The 18647-nt window shown below is 32.1% G+C and overlaps 4 protein-coding genes across 4 annotated transcripts; all 4 read left to right on the forward strand.

The window, feature by feature from the left end:
• Positions 1 to 3493: 3493 nt before the first annotated feature.
• Positions 3494 to 4605, forward strand: LOC114176091 (small ribosomal subunit protein uS19x-like). Its single transcript, XM_028061005.2, has 3 exons — positions 3494 to 3624; positions 3710 to 3916; positions 4169 to 4605. Exons 1-3 carry the CDS (start codon positions 3622 to 3624, stop codon positions 4415 to 4417), a joined length of 459 nt encoding a protein of 152 aa, XP_027916806.1. The 5' UTR covers positions 3494 to 3621; the 3' UTR covers positions 4418 to 4605.
• A 3551-nt stretch (positions 4606 to 8156) lies between these two features.
• Positions 8157 to 9204, forward strand: LOC146888037 (uncharacterized). Its single transcript, XM_085670493.1, has 4 exons — positions 8157 to 8424; positions 8500 to 8570; positions 8655 to 8878; positions 8961 to 9204. The coding sequence occupies exons 1-4, from the start codon at positions 8157 to 8159 to the stop codon at positions 9202 to 9204; spliced, it is 807 nt and encodes a 268-aa protein (XP_085526619.1).
• Positions 9205 to 10863: 1659 nt separating this feature from the next.
• Positions 10864 to 12741, forward strand: PFK2 (phosphofructokinase 2). The gene is made up of 2 exons (XM_028061414.2): positions 10864 to 11505; positions 11619 to 12741. Exons 1-2 carry the CDS (start codon positions 10933 to 10935, stop codon positions 12438 to 12440), a joined length of 1395 nt encoding a protein of 464 aa, XP_027917215.2. The 5' UTR covers positions 10864 to 10932; the 3' UTR covers positions 12441 to 12741.
• Positions 12742 to 14310: 1569 nt separating this feature from the next.
• Positions 14311 to 17392, forward strand: LOC114176375 (glucan endo-1,3-beta-glucosidase 5-like). Its single transcript, XM_028061415.2, has 2 exons — positions 14311 to 15095; positions 16048 to 17392. The coding sequence occupies exons 1-2, from the start codon at positions 14746 to 14748 to the stop codon at positions 17156 to 17158; spliced, it is 1461 nt and encodes a 486-aa protein (XP_027917216.1). The 5' UTR covers positions 14311 to 14745; the 3' UTR covers positions 17159 to 17392.
• The last annotated feature ends 1255 nt before the right edge of the window (positions 17393 to 18647 follow it).

An 18647-nucleotide genomic window follows, 5' to 3' on the forward strand; every position in this document is an offset into this window, starting at 1 on the left:
ATTATCTGGTATGAAATAAATAAAATATCTATATTTTTTATAGTTATTTATAATGTTGTATAAAATAACTCTTTTGATTTACACATTTTTGTTTATAAATATCTCTCTTAAAGGGTTTGTTTTAAAATTTTAACAATTTTTTAAATGTAAAGAGTTTCTAAAACTAAAATAATTTTTATAATTACGTATGAAATAAATAAAATATCTATATCATTATATTTTTATGAATTAATGGTAGTTTATATTTTTATGAATTAATGGTAGTTCATGCGTATACTTGTATAATTTATTAATAAATATTTGTATTAATTATTTTGTTTGTATCCTGAATGGTTGATTTTTAAACTTTAACCAATTTTGTATTTATTTATTTTTTAAATCTAATTACTTTTAAAAACTAAATTAATAATTTTTTATCATAAAAAATATTTATAAAATAATATATATATATATATATATATTTTATAATTATAAAAATAATAATTTAATTATTTTTTTATAATAAAAATAATATCCATATATGTTTTTACCGGTAATATATAATAATTGATATGTGTTTTACTATTAATATATAATTAGTATATAATTATAAACAAATAGCTAATCAGATGAGATATGCCATCTAAAACATATCCACTCATTGAAATTTGAACTAATATCACTCATTATAATGAAAGAGAAACCAAGTGGAGTGAGAAAAATGTATTTATTCGGATTTATAACTGAAAGATACTGTCATGCAAAACAGAATTCCAATTCCGTTATTTTAAAATTATAACAAATAAAAATTAGAATGTTAAATATCTTACCATAGTTAAAATTAAAATTGAATAAATAAAAAATACTCTTGCTTTTATGTTTCTTCGTTGTATTTATTTTTGTTAATTATTTGTTAAAATTAAATAAATAAAAATAATTTATAAAATAAATAAAAATTATTTAGAGATTGTAAAAATTATTTATCTTAATTTTATAATTTTTTGATTTTATAAAAAAAAATCTTTTTACTAATTTTATTTATTATATAAAAAAATTCTTCATAGTGTACACATTAATATTTTGGGTTAAATATGTTTTTCGTCCCTTAAATTTCATTGAATTTTGAAATTAGTCTATTTCAAAACTTTGAACCAATTTAGTTATTCATTTTTTAAAATACGTAAATTTAATTATTTTAATCAAATTTTGTTAGGCTTATTTGATGTTTCATACGCATTTCAAAATTGTATTTATGTTGTTTATACTGTTTGACACATTTTTATTTTAAATATTAAGTCAAATACTATTATAAACGTGCTTAAAAAATATCAAATAAACTTAATAAAATTTGATTAAAATAATTAAATTCATGTATTTCAAAAAATGATGGATTAAATTAATTTAAAATTTCGTATTAAACTAATTTTAAAATTAATTAAAAATTAAAGGACAAAAATATATTCAACTTTTTTTTATTACTGTTCTAGGGGCTATAATATGTTACTTTACTTATAGAGACTTTCTACCCTATATCGGTTTTACGGTCCAGAGTATTTGATTTTTTTTTTGCAGATATGATTTGTTGAGTTCTTTGTAGGTATGCTTAGGGATAATCTTACCTGAAAATTCATTAGAATTATTTCTTCTATATATTATATATAATATGTAAGAGGAATGTATATTTTATGACAGACTGATATATTATACTGATGGTTAAATAGAACATGAATGATTAAAAAATACAGTCTCATATATTTATTGTAATTGTGTTCATAGATAATATATAGAACTATTTATGAAAATATATAAAAAAATGAACATGTCTCTGTAGGTAAAATTGTATGTTAAAATTGTTAGATTTGTATTGGATGAACTAAATTTTTTACGTGTAAAAGGTGCAAAAGGTTAAAGCATCCAACTGCTTCATCGTTAATATATCTATTTATTTGTCCAATAGAAATAATATTTTTATGTTTTTAAATGTCACCGATTTCTAAAACTAAAATAACTTTTTATAATTAAAAATTTACATGTGAAATAAATAAAAATATCTATATTTATTTGTATAATTATCTATATTATTATATAAAGGAACTCTTTCTAGTATAAGTTACATCGTTTTAAAACTTTAACAATTCTCACGTAACCAGTTTCTATCACTAAAATAACATTTATATATACTATTATATAAAGTATATAAATTTATGTTGTTAAGTATATATCGTTTTAAAACTTTAATATCTTTTGTATTTAATTATTTTTTAAAATCTAATTATTTTAAAAAATTAAAATAATAACTTTTTATAATAAAAAATTACTTATGAAATAAATAATATATATACATATATTTTAATTATAATAACAATAATTTTATTACTTTTTATAATCCATCATTTTTACCAGTAATATATAATTAATATATATAATTAATATGTGTTTTACTATTAATATATAATTCTAAATAAATATGAATAATTTAGCATCTAAAACATATTCTTCTAAACGTGGGAAACAAGACAAAGATATAAAATGTAACCGTTCAAATCCTGTCATCCTATCACTAACAATATGTTCATACCACAAAAACTCGCATTAATAAGTGAGGGGAGACTGATACTTTGAAAACAATCTCACAAATAATATGCTGAACAGAAATTTTAAAACAAAATACTACCATTAACTAAGATGTATAATAATGAATTATAATATAATTAAATATTATAATACAATTATATATATATATAAATAATTATATATATATATATATATATATATTAATTTTCTAAGTTTATCCTTATATATCTATTGCTTTAAAGGATTTGTTTTAAAAATTTAACATTTTTTTTATTTGGCCGTTTTTTAATTTTTTTAAGATTTACTATTTTTTTAATTAAAATAATTATTTATAATAAAATTTAATTTGTAATTTAAAATCTATTATAATTCAGAATTATAAAAAAAAAATACCGTGAGGGATATTATAATTAATTGTGGTTAAATTAAATTAAATATATTATAATACAATTAAATATATAATATAATATATAATATACAATTGTAATAAAAATATCCATAATTCAGTTAGGATAAACAATCTACACCGACTCCTGCAACTTAATATCACCAATCTCATTATGAACATTTCTACAATTCTTCCTATTACACATCCATGGTGTACTCGGGCACCTCTACTGTTTTTATTGAAAAATAGTTTTGATTTGTATAATTTAAAATGTATTTTTTATTTTGTATTCTATATTATTTAATTTATAACATAGTTTTATTTATATTTTAAAAATATAAATTTATATTTTAAAATAAAATCTACAATATAATTTTTTATTTTCGAATACAATTATTTTAATTATATATTTAAAATGACTCCAAATTAAATCGTGGGAGAATAAATTTATAATGTAAATTTATGTGGTGCAGATTGAAATATTCAAGTAGAGAAATAAATGGGCCAAGCCCAATAAATGTAAATAAAAACTTAATTATTGTAGAAATGAAGGCCCATCAATCTTAGTGGATTTTATTCTAGGGTTACATAAGACGCTGTGTGAGGGTGTTTTCCTGCTAGTGCCAGTGCCTTCACTTGTTTGTTGTCGTTGGAAACCAAAACCCTAGCATCCGGCAACAATGGTGTGGGTTCTTCTTCTCCGATGAGACGAGATACATTTGTGGTGGCTGTTATCCTTAATATTTTTTCTTTTTTTTTTATATGCAGGCAGACGTTGAGGTTGATGTGGCGGCAGGAGCACAGCCGAAGAAGAGAACATTCAAGAAGTTCAGTTTCAGAGGCGTGGATCTGGACGCGCTTCTTGACATGTCCACTGATGAACTTGTCAAGCTCTTCAGTGCCCGTGCTCGTAGAAGGTTTCAGAGAGGGCTTACCAGAAAGCCCATGGCCTTGATTAAGAAGCTTCGCAAAGCGGTACTCTTTTCTCTCATCATCATACGATTCATTTCACCTGCGTTCCTTTTAAATATATATAGATTTTGTTAGGTTTTGCTGATTTTATTTTCCTATCAATCTGAAATTGTTTGAATAAGCAAATTGATGACCTTCAAACGGATTTTGTTAGGCTTTTGTTGATTTTTTTCCTCTATCAATCTGAAATTGTTCGAATAAGCAAATAAATGACCTTGTTTGTTTCGAATTGTGTTTGCCTGATTTTACTGACAGAAAAGGGAGGCACCGGCAGGTGAGAAGCCAGAGCCCGTGCGTACTCATCTGCGTAACATGATTATTGTCCCTGAGATGATTGGTAGTATCATTGGAGTGTACAATGGCAAGACCTTCAATCAGGTTGAAATCAAACCCGAAATGATTGGCCATTATCTCGCCGAATTTTCAATTTCATACAAACCTGTCAAGCACGGTAGACCCGGTATTGGTGCCACTCACTCGTCTAGGTTCATTCCTCTCAAGTGAAAACAGTCATGCTTTAGTAATTTCGTGCGACCTATTGGATTTTGTTTGTTATTTAAGTGTTTTATTTTCAGTTCCTTATTGTATGGTTTATCCTGACTTGATTCCATATATCAACATTGTAGTTTGTTTTATTTTCACAACTTGTTCATTTAAAGCATGGATTTATCGATATAGTCTTTTAAATTTGATTTGCGGATGTGTTCATGGCTGAATTCTTTGCCCTGTGCTTGGTCTTACTTTGACTAACTGGTATGCGATAAAGTAATAACTCGTCCCATTCAGAATGTGAATCTTCCAACTGTGGTTGTGGTAGATAGAAAATCTTTTATTGTTCGTAGTGGTTTTGGTTCGGTTTGATATGTTTTATTTTTACATATAATAGGTTATGTTGTTTTTGTTCAATTTAATATAATGTCTGTTTAATGTATCAGACTGTGTTACATCACTTGCTTTGGTGTACAATGCAATCATATGATAGAAATTACGATGGTTTTGAGATTTCTGTTCTTAGTTTTAAACTAATACGATTTTCAAAGCATATTATGTTGTATTTTTTCTATCAAACTTATACACACATCACCTAATTCATCCCACAACCTCTTTTTATCTCTGTATTAACACCTTATGCTCACTGAAAACTGAATAAATATGGCTAAATTCCCTTCAGTGTTCTATTATTGTTGCTGCAACTGTATGAACTATTATCTGTCGGTTATTTGTTACCCATGATGGAGCAGTAATATTAGTGTTAGTTCATATTGCTCTTAATGGCTAAGAGAACTAAGTACGTTGAAGATGCAATTATAATTGGTCTTCCTAGGTTTGGTTTGTTTGGAGTTGTTACAGGCATTTAGTCTGATCTCGGAATAGAAGGGAATGAAATCGATTTACAGAGGATCTTTGGGGAAAATTTATACTGTTGATAGGGATTTCAACTGATTTAATAAAAAATGCAATTTTGTATTATACAAATATTTTAAGTAATAAACAATTTTACATTTTAACTTATTAGCACTCCTTTTAATAAAAAAATAAAAAGTATTATTTAAATAATATTTGAAAAATGATACTTTGACTTTTTTTTTATCTATTTTTAACCTAGTGTTACAATTATTCTTTTATTATTTATTTTCTTTTATCATTTATCCTTTTTTTTATTAAAAATGAATAAAAAAAGTAGGTCAAATATTATTTATTTTTATTTAATATATTCATGTATTAAAATATAAGTCTAAATTGTTTTATTGGTTATTTGTTACAAAGGTGTTGTTTTATGGTTTATTGAATGATTCAAGTTCTTTTTTCTCTTTGCACAATAATTAAGATTATGTTGCACAAGTTACGACTTTAAGGACCAATTTAATTTCATCAACCTAGTATAATAATTATGTTTACGCTATGTTATTTTTCATTATGTTTTGTAATGCTATGCTATTTTTCATGTAAAACGACCTTCTTTGTGAATGGAAATATTTAAAACATAACAGTATTGGATCAAATTTACCATTCTTTCCAACAAAAAAAGTTCATCCTTACATTCTTAATGTTTTATCTAGGGAACAAATGATATACTCTTTTGAACTTTCTTTTGTTAAATTAGTGTATTTTCTTTTAAATTTATCAAAATAATAAGTTTTAAAAATATTATGGATAAGTCTTGCCTTCATTTTGAAAAAAATGTTTTAGAGTAGCATCAACACATCTTAAATTCATGCAATATTGACACAAAATTGTTTTAGGGTAGCATCAATATATAATTTTAGTTTAATTTTGGTGAAAGTTGCATCGAAAAGATACAATTTCAAAGTGAAATACCTTAGTATGACTTATCCATATACATAATTGTTTTTTTTTAAATTATCTATTTTAGTAAATCTAAAAAAACGCAATTTTGATAAAAAAAAAAACCTTTTGAACATTTGTGATCATCCCGAACTCGTATTATCATTAACTTAAAGTTAGAAATGGAATATTTAGTCATCGTGTTAATGTGATATTAACTTATATGTATACATCACGTATTATTAAGATTATGAACAAAACGTTTCGTTAAATATATTTTTGGAAATATTGAATAAGAGGAGTAGTTTCTCCTAATGTTAGATTTAGAAAACCTATATCTAAATTTATTTTTCATATTAATTTATATAAGGTATAATTATTCGCAACGTACCCAGATTCGTTCCAATGTGTCTAAATGGTACCCGCTTTTAACTTTGCTTCTATTTAGTACCCAAATTAGTTAATTTGCATCAATTTGGTCCCTTTTAGTTGACTTCGTTAAATGACTTAACGTCTGACCATGTTGACTACTTAAGTGGGAAAAAAATATTACGTGGCATTACCAAGTGTGTGATGTGGAACAATGTTTCGAAAAATGAAATTGAAAAATAAAAGGGGATGCGATTTGGGAACGAATTAGAAGTTGAAGTTAGGGTTCAATTCGAATTGACAATTTCGAGCGTTGTGGAGGAAATTGAAGCTGTAATTGACATCAAAGTAGCAAGTATTTCGGATTTCATGTGCGCGAATCATTTTAATTTGTCTTTCATTGAATTAATTGTTTTTAGAATGGTGGGGTTTAGGGTTTGATTAATTTAATTGTTTTATGCGGTGCTATTTCAATTTTTTATGATTTGTTTGACGATGGTTGTCCTTTTTTATGATTTCATTGACGATGGTGGTTCATGAAGTGTGTTTGTGGGCACGAGCAGTGGTCCCCTATTATGCTTTTGTCTATTTTCATGTTTTTGTCGGTCTTATAGTGGTATGAAATTGTAATTTGTGTTGCTTTGTTTGGGTAAAATGGTATTTCGCAGGGTAGTATTTATATGTTATTGTTGGTATGGACGATCATTTCGAAGTTGTTTTTCATCATGGTGGGAGGTTTGAGAGCAATGGGTCACTGCAATATGTTGGACAATTAAGTATTTTGGCATGTGACCCAGATAGATGGAGCTATTTCGAGATTTTGGGTATTCTGAAGGAGATGGGTTATGCAAATGTGAAAGAGATGTGGTATGCAGTGGGTGGAGGATCTGTTTTGGAGGGTAGATTGGAGTTGTTGTCTGATGACCGAGGGGCATGTCATATGGTGAATATTGCCACTCTTAATGGTCAAGTACATTTGTATGTGGTTCACAAAGTAGATGAAGCTGAGGTAGTGAATCTGTTAGAATATCATCCTGTTGTGGAAGAGGGTGATGTGAGGGAGGGTCTCCAGGTTCAAAATGAGGATGATGGAGGAGAGGTTGATGAGGGTGTACAGGTTCAAAGTGAGGAGGATGGAGGTCAGGTTGATGTGCTTGTAGAAATTGTAATTGAGGAACATGGAGGTGAGGTTGATGTGCCTGTAGAAATTGTAATTGAGGAACATGGAGGTGAGGTTGTGGAAGCAATAAGAACTTATGGTGTGCACAATGGAAGGAAATTAAAAATCTTTAGAAATGACAAACGAAGGATCTGTGTGAAGTGTCTTGGAGCAAAAGGAACATGTAAGTGGTATGCTTATTGTGAATACAAAGCTGCTCAAAGTACTTAGCAGCTAAGACGAATTATAAATGAACATACCTGCAGTAGGGAGTTTAATATCAGGATGATAACATCTAAATGGTTAAGTCAGAGATTAGAAAAAAACATAAGAGATAGTCCTGATATTAAACTTACAAATATTAAAAACAGAGTTGGAAGAAAATGGAATATTGGAATCTCTAGGGCAACTGCCCATAGAGCAAAAAAAATGGCATACAAGAATGTGGAAGGGTCATTTAGGGAACAATATAAAATTGTTTATGACTATGCCCAAGAACTGTTAAGGTCTAATCCAGGATCTACTGTGAAGGTCAGTGTAGATGATAACGAAGGACAGAAAACTTTCAAAAGACTATATGTGTGTTCAAAGGCTTGTAAGGACAACTTTGTTAGTTGTAGGCCTATCATTGGGTTAGATGGATGTTTCCTAAAAGAAAAATATGGTGGGGAATTATTATCAGCCGTGGCAAGAGATGGTAATGACCAAATGGTTCCTTTGGCGTATTGTGTTGTTGAAGTCGAGAATAAAGAAACGTGGAGTTGATTTTTAGAGCTCTTGGTGGATGATCTTGGTGGGATTGAAGTCTACAGGGGAATTACCTTCATGTCTGATCAACAGAAAGTAAGCATCTCTATAACCATTTATATTACTGTCTGCATCTATAATTTGTGCAAGATTTCATAATTTATTTTTTGATTTTTACAGGGACTGCTTCCAGCATTACAAGAATTAATACCTAATGTTGAACAAAGATTTTGTGTAAGGCACATATATGCAAATTTCCCCAAGAAATTTCCTGGCAAAAACTTGAAAAAACTGTTATGGAAGGCAGCTGTAGCAACTCACCCTCAAGCATGGGAGGCCACAATGAGAGACATGAAAGAGTTGAATGAAGATGCCTTTAAACATCTTATTGCCATTCCTCCAAGGCAAGTCATTCATGCTTTTCTGATTGAACAATATTAAGTTTTATGTACTCATTTTGCTTTGGTGTGACAAATTTTGGTCTAGGTCCAAGTTCACAGGGCAGGCAATATGTGACACACTGGTGAACAATATGAGCGAGGCATTTAACAGTACAATCATCAATGCAAGAAGTAAGGCAATCATCACCATGATGGAAGACATTAGGATTTATCTTATGAAGAGATGGGCCAAAAATAGAGTCAGCATAAAAAAGGTTGAAGGTTCCATCTGCCCCAAAATCAAAAACAGACTGGATAACGAATTAGACTACAAGTCAGTCCACAGTTGAAGCACCAAATGAGACTCCAATTCAGCCCCCAACACAAGCTCCTCCTGGACCACAACAACCAATTCAGGCACCACCTCCACGTACAAATCAGAGACCAAAATTGGCTTTTAAAAGGGGCCCAGTATGGAAGTCATGATCCAGAAACTGAATGTTTTGTCTTGAAGAATTTGGACCTTCTTTTTGTTTTTTAAACTGTAATTTGTAATTGACTAGTTGGTTTATATTTGGGCTTATTTTGAAAGACAAATTATTTTGATATGCCCAGGTTATGTACTCAGCACATGATATTCAGTTCTAGTTTAATGAATGCATTTTCATCCATCTTTACTGTTATGGTTCAGCATGTATATTCATCCAATTATTTACAGGAGATTAACTTTAAAAAGGTATGATCACAATTTGAACACACTTTTCATCACCAACAATTTCACTTCCAATTCATTTAATAATCATTCATTACAACTTCATCGAACACAAAGTACATACCCAAATACAAACCATATTTAACCATTGAAACAGTTAAACCTTCACGGATTTAACAAAACAAGAACATCAAACCAAAAAGTTAAACCATCCTAACTTTTAACAATACAAATAGAAAGAACGATCACAATTAAACCCAACAACCCTATTATCCTAAACAAGTACATCAACCACTTCTCGGAATCAATCAAATCTTTCTCCCGTTGACGTATTCTTTGACTCTGTCTAGCAATGGTTGCATCTCTTTCATCCCCATTATCTTCCGTCCACCATTTGAAGTAGTTGCAGGCTTTGAAATCTTCACCAACACTCCGCTATTAACAAAAAACAAAGCAAACATGATTTTCCATAACAAAACTCAGCCCAAACGAAAATAAAAGTCACATATCAAACCTTGTAGTGAGGGCACCCCCAAAATTGTTTCCCACAATTCTTCGCTGTTCTTGCAACTCTTAACACTGCAATCTCCCCGCAATTGCAATGTGGTGTTCCACTCACTGACCCAGATACAATACCAGGAGAAGAAACACTGTGATTATGTGACCCACACGAACAAGATGACAATGGATGACTAAAACCACACGACATTTCCCTATTCGCCAGCGACTTCACTACTGCAGCAAGTAAGCTTCACGGTCACTGCACCAATCGAACAACGAAGAAGAAAATGAACATGGGAATGGAAAATTAGGATTTTTTCAGTAGGGAAAATCAATTGAAATAGGGTATGACACGTTACCCACCCATTGTCACTGTACAATTATTCTCATTGACACGTATCCGTTCTACAATGCCAGATCATTGTTCCGTTAACTACGTTTCTGAAAATTTAACGGGATGAACCATATTAATGCAAATTAACTAATTTGAGTACTAAATAGATGCAAAGTTAAAAACGGGTACCATTTAGACACATTAAAACGAAACTGGATACGTTGCAAATAATTATACCTTTATATAAAGCAAACAAGAACTAACTTAATTTTCCCATACGTTAAAATAATTCTTACAAAATTTTAGAAAATTTGTCAATGTATGAGAGAAAGAAGCTTATGTTAAAACTAAATTAAAATAAAAAAATGGAGATAAGGATGCACAAGTGTCTAAACATGGTGCACTAGGTGTAAATAATTCTGGTGTAGCGTGTCAAAAACCTGAACCATGAAGCGCCACGTACTCACCGCCATTTTTTCAAAATCACTCTACAAAGGAGACTCAGAAGAAGAACTGAGAAGATACACAGCCATGGCTGCATTTTCCAACTCAGAAGCAGAATCAGAATCAGACCTATCCAACTTGTTCAAACCCATATACCTGAAAGAGGTGCCTCATCTCAGCCACTATGTTCCGAACCTCCAAACACGCCCTAACCCGTTGGATCACAACCCCTACTTCAACACCCACCATCTGCATGATCATGGTTTCTACCTTACTCATTCCGACCTCGTACTCCGCCAGATCGAAAACAACCCCTCTCCCTTTCCCCGCTTCGCCTACCACCGCGCCGGTCCCCGCAAGCACATCCACTTCGACCCTTCCCATGTCCGCGCCGCCATTGTCACCTGCGGGGGTCTCTGCCCGGGCCTTAACACCGTCATCAGAGAGCTTGTAGTGGGTTTGTGGCACCTCTATGGCGTCCGTCATATTATGGGCATCACCGCTGGGTACAGAGGGTTTTACTCCTCCGAGCCACTCCCCCTCAACCCCAAACTTGTTCACCATTGGCACAACGTCGGTGGCACACTCCTCCAGACATCCAGAGGCGGTTTTCACCTCAATGACATCGTCGACGCCATCCAAAATCACGCCTTCAATCAGGTTTAGTTATTTCTAATCAATGTATTTGGTAGAAAAAAAAATGTAGATACAGAATGCAGGAAAGGTAGAAAGAAAGAAAAGTAACCGAAGTTGTTGATTATGCACGTGAACAGGTGTACATTATAGGAGGAGATGGGACTATGAGAGGTGCAGTCAAGATATTTGAAGAAATACAGCGTCGCAAACTGGGAGTTGCAGTTGTTGGAATTCCTAAAACTGTGGATAATGATGTGGGAATAATTGACAAATCTTTTGGATTCCAAACAGCTGTTGAAATGGCTCAGCAAGCAATCAGTGCTGCTCATGTGGAGGCCGAGAGTGCAGTGAACGGCATAGGCCTGGTCAAGTTGATGGGTCGAAGCACAGGCCACATTGCTCTACATGCAACTCTCAGCAGCCGCGATGTTGATTGCTGTTTAATTCCCGAAATAGATTTCTACCTGGAAGGGAAAGGAGGGCTCTTTGAGTTTCTTGACCAGAGACTGAAGGAAAATGGACATGCCGTGATTGTGGTTGCTGAGGGTGCTGGCCAGGACATAATCCCCAGAACCGATTCACAGAAGGAAGAACGAGATGAATCAGGGAACTTGGTGTTCTTAGATGTTGGTGTATGGTTGAAGTCAGAGCTAAATAACTGGTGGGCAAGGGAACACCCCCATGAGTTATTTACGGTGAAGTACATTGATCCTACGTACATGATCCGTGCAGTGCACGCAAATGCCTCTGATAACTTGTATTGTACACTCCTAGCACACTCTGCAATCCACGGTGTTATGGCAGGGTATACTGGATTTGTTACTGGTCCCATTAATGGAAACTATGCATACATTCCCTTGGAGGATGTGGCGCAGGCAAATAACCCGGTTGATACCAAAGATCATAAATGGTCGTGGGTGAGATCTGTCACCAACCAACCTGATTTTGTAAGGACTTAGACACAACAGACACAACAGACACAACATCAAAGTTTTCAGTGACCTGGTGATCCTGTTCGTAGACGATTGACATGTTCTGATGTCAACCATTACAGGTTTATGCCATAATCTTCCTACTGCCTGAAGAGTCTTGGTAAACGATGGATGTGGAGATCATGTGCAAATTAGAGTGATTTGTGCATACTCTGTAACATTAGTTTTTATGTTGGAATTTAATTATATATCAATATAGCGACTTCCTTTACACTAAAATTTCGACTTTTGTTGAGATCCATTATCAAATTACTATTAAATTATATTATGGGACTAAGCCTTGGTAGGATTAAACTATTTCTTAATTAATTTACTTTCTGAGATGACATTCTAAATTTATTGTTTTCCATTTAACTTGGAATTTACTTTATAAGTTGTTTATTAAGTAAATCTCACTATCAAAGAGAATGGTAGGAGTTAGAAACAGTTATACGTTTCTAGTATTCTCTTTTTGTTGTAGTGGGAGACAGCATAGTCAAAAATGAGTATAATGAGCTTCCAATATTCTATGCTAATGAGCCCAAATTCCCAATTGATGCTCGATTCCCTAAAAGCCTATTGAAAGGCGAAGGAGAGGAGAATAAGAACAAAGGTTGAATTGAAATTTTTGCCCATAATTCTGCTTTGTCAAGGTTTTATTAAAAAAAGAAGCAACTATTGCCTTTTTGTGTTGATTGGGATTGGGAATATTAAAATAGGGCTTGAAGGCCTCCTAAAGGACATGCCTCACAACACAACTACTCCTATCCTATGTATCCAAATGTAGAAATTCTTTTATACATTACTTTTTAATAATCTATCTCCTTTTATCTACGCTCTGATATATTTATCTGTCAACTAAATTTTCATAATTAAACTAATTTATAATACAATTCAAATTAATAATTGATAGTTTATAATATAACTTGTCTTCAAATTCATCTTAGTTCTAGTTCCTTCACTTCCCATATGAACCAATGAAGAGTGGCTACAAAGGACGACCTCCTTCTGCCACGTGATACTCACTACTTTTCTCTTCACTCAAATTACGATTATGTCCTTTTTTCTATTCTATTTCTATTTTTCAGAGATTTAATTAGTTAAATGATATTTATGGTTATTTAAATATATCAGTTTAAATATATCAGTTTAGTATTGAATTGATGTGTTAATCGAATCTCAATTTTAAATAAAAAATATCTTAAGTATTTTTCGATAAAGAATCATTGACTTTATTAGTGATTTTTACTAATATTTTTTAATATAAATACCAATATTTAACTGTATTAATATTGTATTAATATATTTTTTCTGAAATTAATCTAATTAAGATATTTTTTTTTCTAAAATTGACATTGACATTTTAAAAATGGATAATAAACTGATACACTCAAACAGAAAAATTGACATTGACATTTTAAAAATGATAATAAACTGACACATTTAAACAGAAGTAGATATCGTGAAGTAGATATCGTGGACTAATTAAATATTTTTCATGTTTTAGAACGTGAATGTGAGAGAGGAAAAAACTGCTAAAAATGTAATTAACTTAACTTTTCATTTTATCAAATGATATGAGCATAAGCTCACTGTAACTTGAACATCAGTGTTTTTTTCTACAGGCACCACTCTGATCATATGGAGAAGATTACCGATTCTTTTGCTGGTATTATCCAACCTTTAAATTAAGGGAGTTCCTGAAGTAATGAAACTAAGCATCCTATGTGACTTAATTTCCAATTACCAGCTACCAAGTTATATATAACTTATACATATAAAATCAGTGAAGTCGGAATTTCAGTCATAATTAAGTATATCTCCAAAGAATAATATAACAATAATGATGAGAATATTTCTCGTCCAAATCAATAACCTATTTGGGCAACCCAAGTACCAAACGAACAAAACTAAATAACTAATCACACAAATGGTGTGTGTGAACAAAGGAAAAAGTGGATTTCAGAAGCATAGCAATTTCCTTAAAGAAAAGATGGAGTTATTATAATAGCCATAAAACATAAAAATCTAAAAACAACAATATTCTGTTTGCAATATGAAACATTTACAAAGACATGGAGGGCATTCTGGTAAAGCTGCATAATCTTAATCTTTGTCGAGCTAAAAAGACAAGGAAGTTCCCATTAATCTTTGTTAGCAGTTAACACAGTTAGTGTGTGAGGACTGAGCTAGTTCTAGCTCTGCATTCTGTGTCTCTCCCCCCTGAAATTGCTGCAAAATCTTTGTTTAATGAGCGGTTAAAGCGTGTTTGTTTGTTCTTTTTAGTGTTAGAATGTTGGAGGGAAGGTTGTGGGGTGGTGCTATGATGGTGTGGGTGTTGGCATGGAGGTGGGTTGTTCCGATGGGAGAATCAGCAATAGGGGTGAACTGGGGCACCGTTTCTTTCCACAAGTTGAAGCCTTCCACGGTGGTTGATCTCTTGAAAGATAACAAGATTCCAAAAGTAAAGGTGTTTGAGGCAGAGCCTGAGGTGCTTAAGCCTCTCATGGGGAGTGGGATTCAAGTGATGCTTGGGATTCCCAATGACATGTTGGCCCTCCTCGGCACTTCCCCTACTGCTGCTGATTTGTGGCTTCGCCAGAATGTTTCTGCTTACATCGGAAAACATGGTGCTGATATCAGGTTTTTCTTTCAAAACCAATACTTTTACTTGGGGACAAGTTTCTTTTGAGTTATGTAGAGATTATCAAGAAGCGTGTTCTGTCTTTTCCAACCAAGTTTTTCAATACACATGAGCAACTTGTTTAAGAATCAAACCTTAAGTTTCAAAATCAATGGCTATTTTTGTTTCCTTAACGGTGTCTATCATTAATACTGACGCCATGATAATAGTGTGTGGAGTGGTTTATTTTGTTGTATCAACACGGAGGAAAGTTTGCTGTATGATAAAGCTATCTTTTACAGTCAAATAGTGTCAAGAATCAAGTCCTTACTTTATTATCTTCAACATTATATGATTTGAATTTCTTGAAGAAGAGTAGATAACACACATATTCAGTGTTTTTGCTCCCATCCTGAGATGTGTTTTGCATATTGCACTGGGATTTCTTATGGCATGAGTCGCTTAATGCAGTCGTTTAAAGTCTTCATCAGCATTTAGTTCATCTATTATAATATTCTTTCACGGTAGATATGAAAAGATTATTTGATTCTTTTTTTTTTTTACCATCAAGTATATCATGAACAATTCAAAAATATCTGTGAATGAGATTACCTCAAATAGAAATTATCAGAAGCTTTAATCTTCCATGGAATGTTATTATTATGTTGAAGTCTTGAATTTGCTCTCTGCCAAACGAACACTATAGTTTGAAGTATTTGTCCCAATAAGAAAGATCCTATTCATTTAGCATGAAGAACAATGTTTGTAAGTTTAACTAAAGTATCATGTATACTACAGTTAAAGAACTTTTTCTTTTGAACACTGGCTTCTGTTAACTTTCTTTACGACCTCGAACCTTTCCCCTTCTTCCCCAGCCATAAGTATCAGCTGTTACAGACTTATAGCTAGTTTTTTTCTTTAGAAATGTTTTGATGTTTAACAGCATCTAAACCATTGTTCTTTTTGTTATAGGTACATTGCTGTTGGTAATGAACCATTCCTCACTAGTTATAATGGTGAATTTCAGAACTTGGTGATGCCAGCCATACTCAATCTACAGCAGTCTTTAGTGAAAGCAAATCTTGCTAGTTACATCAAACTAGTTGTCCCTTGCAATGCAGATGCATACGAGTCTTCACTTCCTTCCCAAGGGGCATTCCGGCCAGAACTGACCCAAATCATGACTCAGCTGGTTCAGTTTCTCAACTCAAACGATGCCCCATTTGTTGTTAATATCTACCCATTCCTCAGCCTCTACGACAACAAAGATTTCCCACAAGACTATGCATTCTTTGAGGGAACTACTCATCCTGTCACAGATGGGAACAATGTGTACACCAATGCATTTGATGGAAACTATGACACTTTGGTTGCAGCCCTTACTAAACTGGGATATGGTGAAATGCCTATAATCATTGGGGAAATTGGTTGGCCCTCAGATGGAGCCATTGGTGCAAATATCAGTGCAGCAAAGGTTTTCAATCAAGGTCTCCTCAGTCATGTTCTAAACAACAAAGGGACCCCTTTAAGGCCAGGTGCTCCTCCTATGGACATCTATCTCTTCAGTCTGCTTGATGAAGGAGCAAAGAGCATTCTCCCAGGAGGGTTTGAAAGACACTGGGGGATATTCTCATTTGATGGCCAAGCCAAGTATCCTCTAGATCTTGGCCTTGGAAACAAGGAATTGAAGAATGCAAAGAATGTTCAGTATCTTCCACCCAGATGGTGTGTTGCAAGCCCCTCCATAGATGCTCAAAACGTAGCAAACCATGTGAGAATCGCATGCACTGTTGCGGATTGCACCACACTTGGTTATGGAGGTTCTTGTAATGGGATTGGGGAGAAGGGTAACATCTCATATGCTTTCAACAGTTACTATCAGTTGCAAATGCAAGACTCACGAAGCTGCAATTTTGATGGGCTTGGTATGATCACTTTCCGAGACCCTTCAGTTGGTGATTGTCGTTTTCTAGTTGGCGTCACTGACACTGACTCCTCCTCTGTTTCTCAGACCAGATATCAGTGGTGGGTTCTGTTACCATTTCTGATCATAATACAAATTACCTCTTCTTTTACATTGTGATTCAGAGGTTCCTTAAGTGGGATTTTCATGGTTCCCATTATAAATTAGAAGTAGCAGTGAAGTAGAATATCTGATATATATGGACTAATAACATAATACAAAATATTCAACTTCATTCTTGGTTCTGAAACCAGCATAGGATCTAATCATTGTTGTATCATAATACAAGTGATGATCTGAACACCAGAGCATTCAATATTACACATGATTTATCTTTTGTACTTCTTCTTGTCACTTCTGTTACATTATTAGCATCTCTAGTATCTAACTTGGGCATGTGCAGAAGATCCAAATCCTTGTTTATGTTGTATCAGCTACACAAGAGTTTCACCATCACCTATCACTTTCTCCAAGTATTACTTGGTTCTCAATATTTTAGAATGTAAACTCCTAAAACATTTACATTCTAAGAACTAAATGTTCGATTCAAGTATTTAAATCTAAAATTTATTAAAATTTGAGTAATTTTTTAAATGCCCAACAACTATAAGAAATCTGAAATCATTTCAATCCAAATTTTATTACTTACCAAATAGTTAATTTATAAATGAACACAAATTTCAAAGTATATGAATACAAACATTTTCAATACCTTTTTAATAAATAATGGAAAACAAGTTAACGAGAATAACTTCTGAGGTAGTACCTAACTATAATGAAGTCTAAATTCATTTTAATTGTTATAAATTTGAGCTATTTATATTAATATTAGTTTCTATGTTTTATTTAAATTTATCTTCCTACCTAGACATGTCAAAGTGAGCCAACCCGGCTCACACGGGTTGGCTCACCACGAGCCGGGTTGAAAATGAGTGAACCCAACCCGGCTCACTTTATGGTGAGCTAGAAATTTTGTAACCCGGCTCAACCCACCACGGGTTGGTGGGTTAAGTGGGTTGGCTCACCAATCCACCTAAAAAAATTATTTATTTATTTATTTTTTAGTATTCAAATATTTAAATAAATTTTTAGTAACCTATGAGATGACAATCATAGTAAAATCAAGAACCAATGTTTTGATCATGTTCACCACCAATATATGAAGAATTATTTTCAAGAAAGTACCATATAGTCTAAGAAAGTATGACTAATATTACAAATTTTCTGTCATGCTATTCAACAAAATATAAATAAAAAACTATACATTTTTTTCATGCTAATTTAGAAAAAATTGTTTATAAGACGGTCACTTGAGTAATTTATTATAAAGATTATAGTTAAAGATTAAAGTATCAACATATATAATTTGACAATCAAATTAATTAAATATTCAAACTATTCAAATCTAATTAAGCAATATTCTAGCATTTAAAAATATGAAATTGTGAACAAATATAATAGGAGTAGTAAATAATTTTAAAAAAAAATTAAAAAAAATTAAAAAAAAATTAAAAAAATTGTAAAAAAATATTGGTGGGTTAAGTGGGCCAACCCACCTTCAACTCGGCTCGAACCCGTTTAACCCATGGATTAAGAGAGTCGGGTTGAG

This window comes from Vigna unguiculata, chromosome 3, assembly GCF_037176805.1.
Source record: "Vigna unguiculata cultivar grain cowpea cultivar isolate G323 ecotype 2 chromosome 3, ASM3717680v1, whole genome shotgun sequence".
In the NCBI taxonomy this organism is placed as follows: domain Eukaryota; kingdom Viridiplantae; phylum Streptophyta; class Magnoliopsida; order Fabales; family Fabaceae; genus Vigna; species Vigna unguiculata.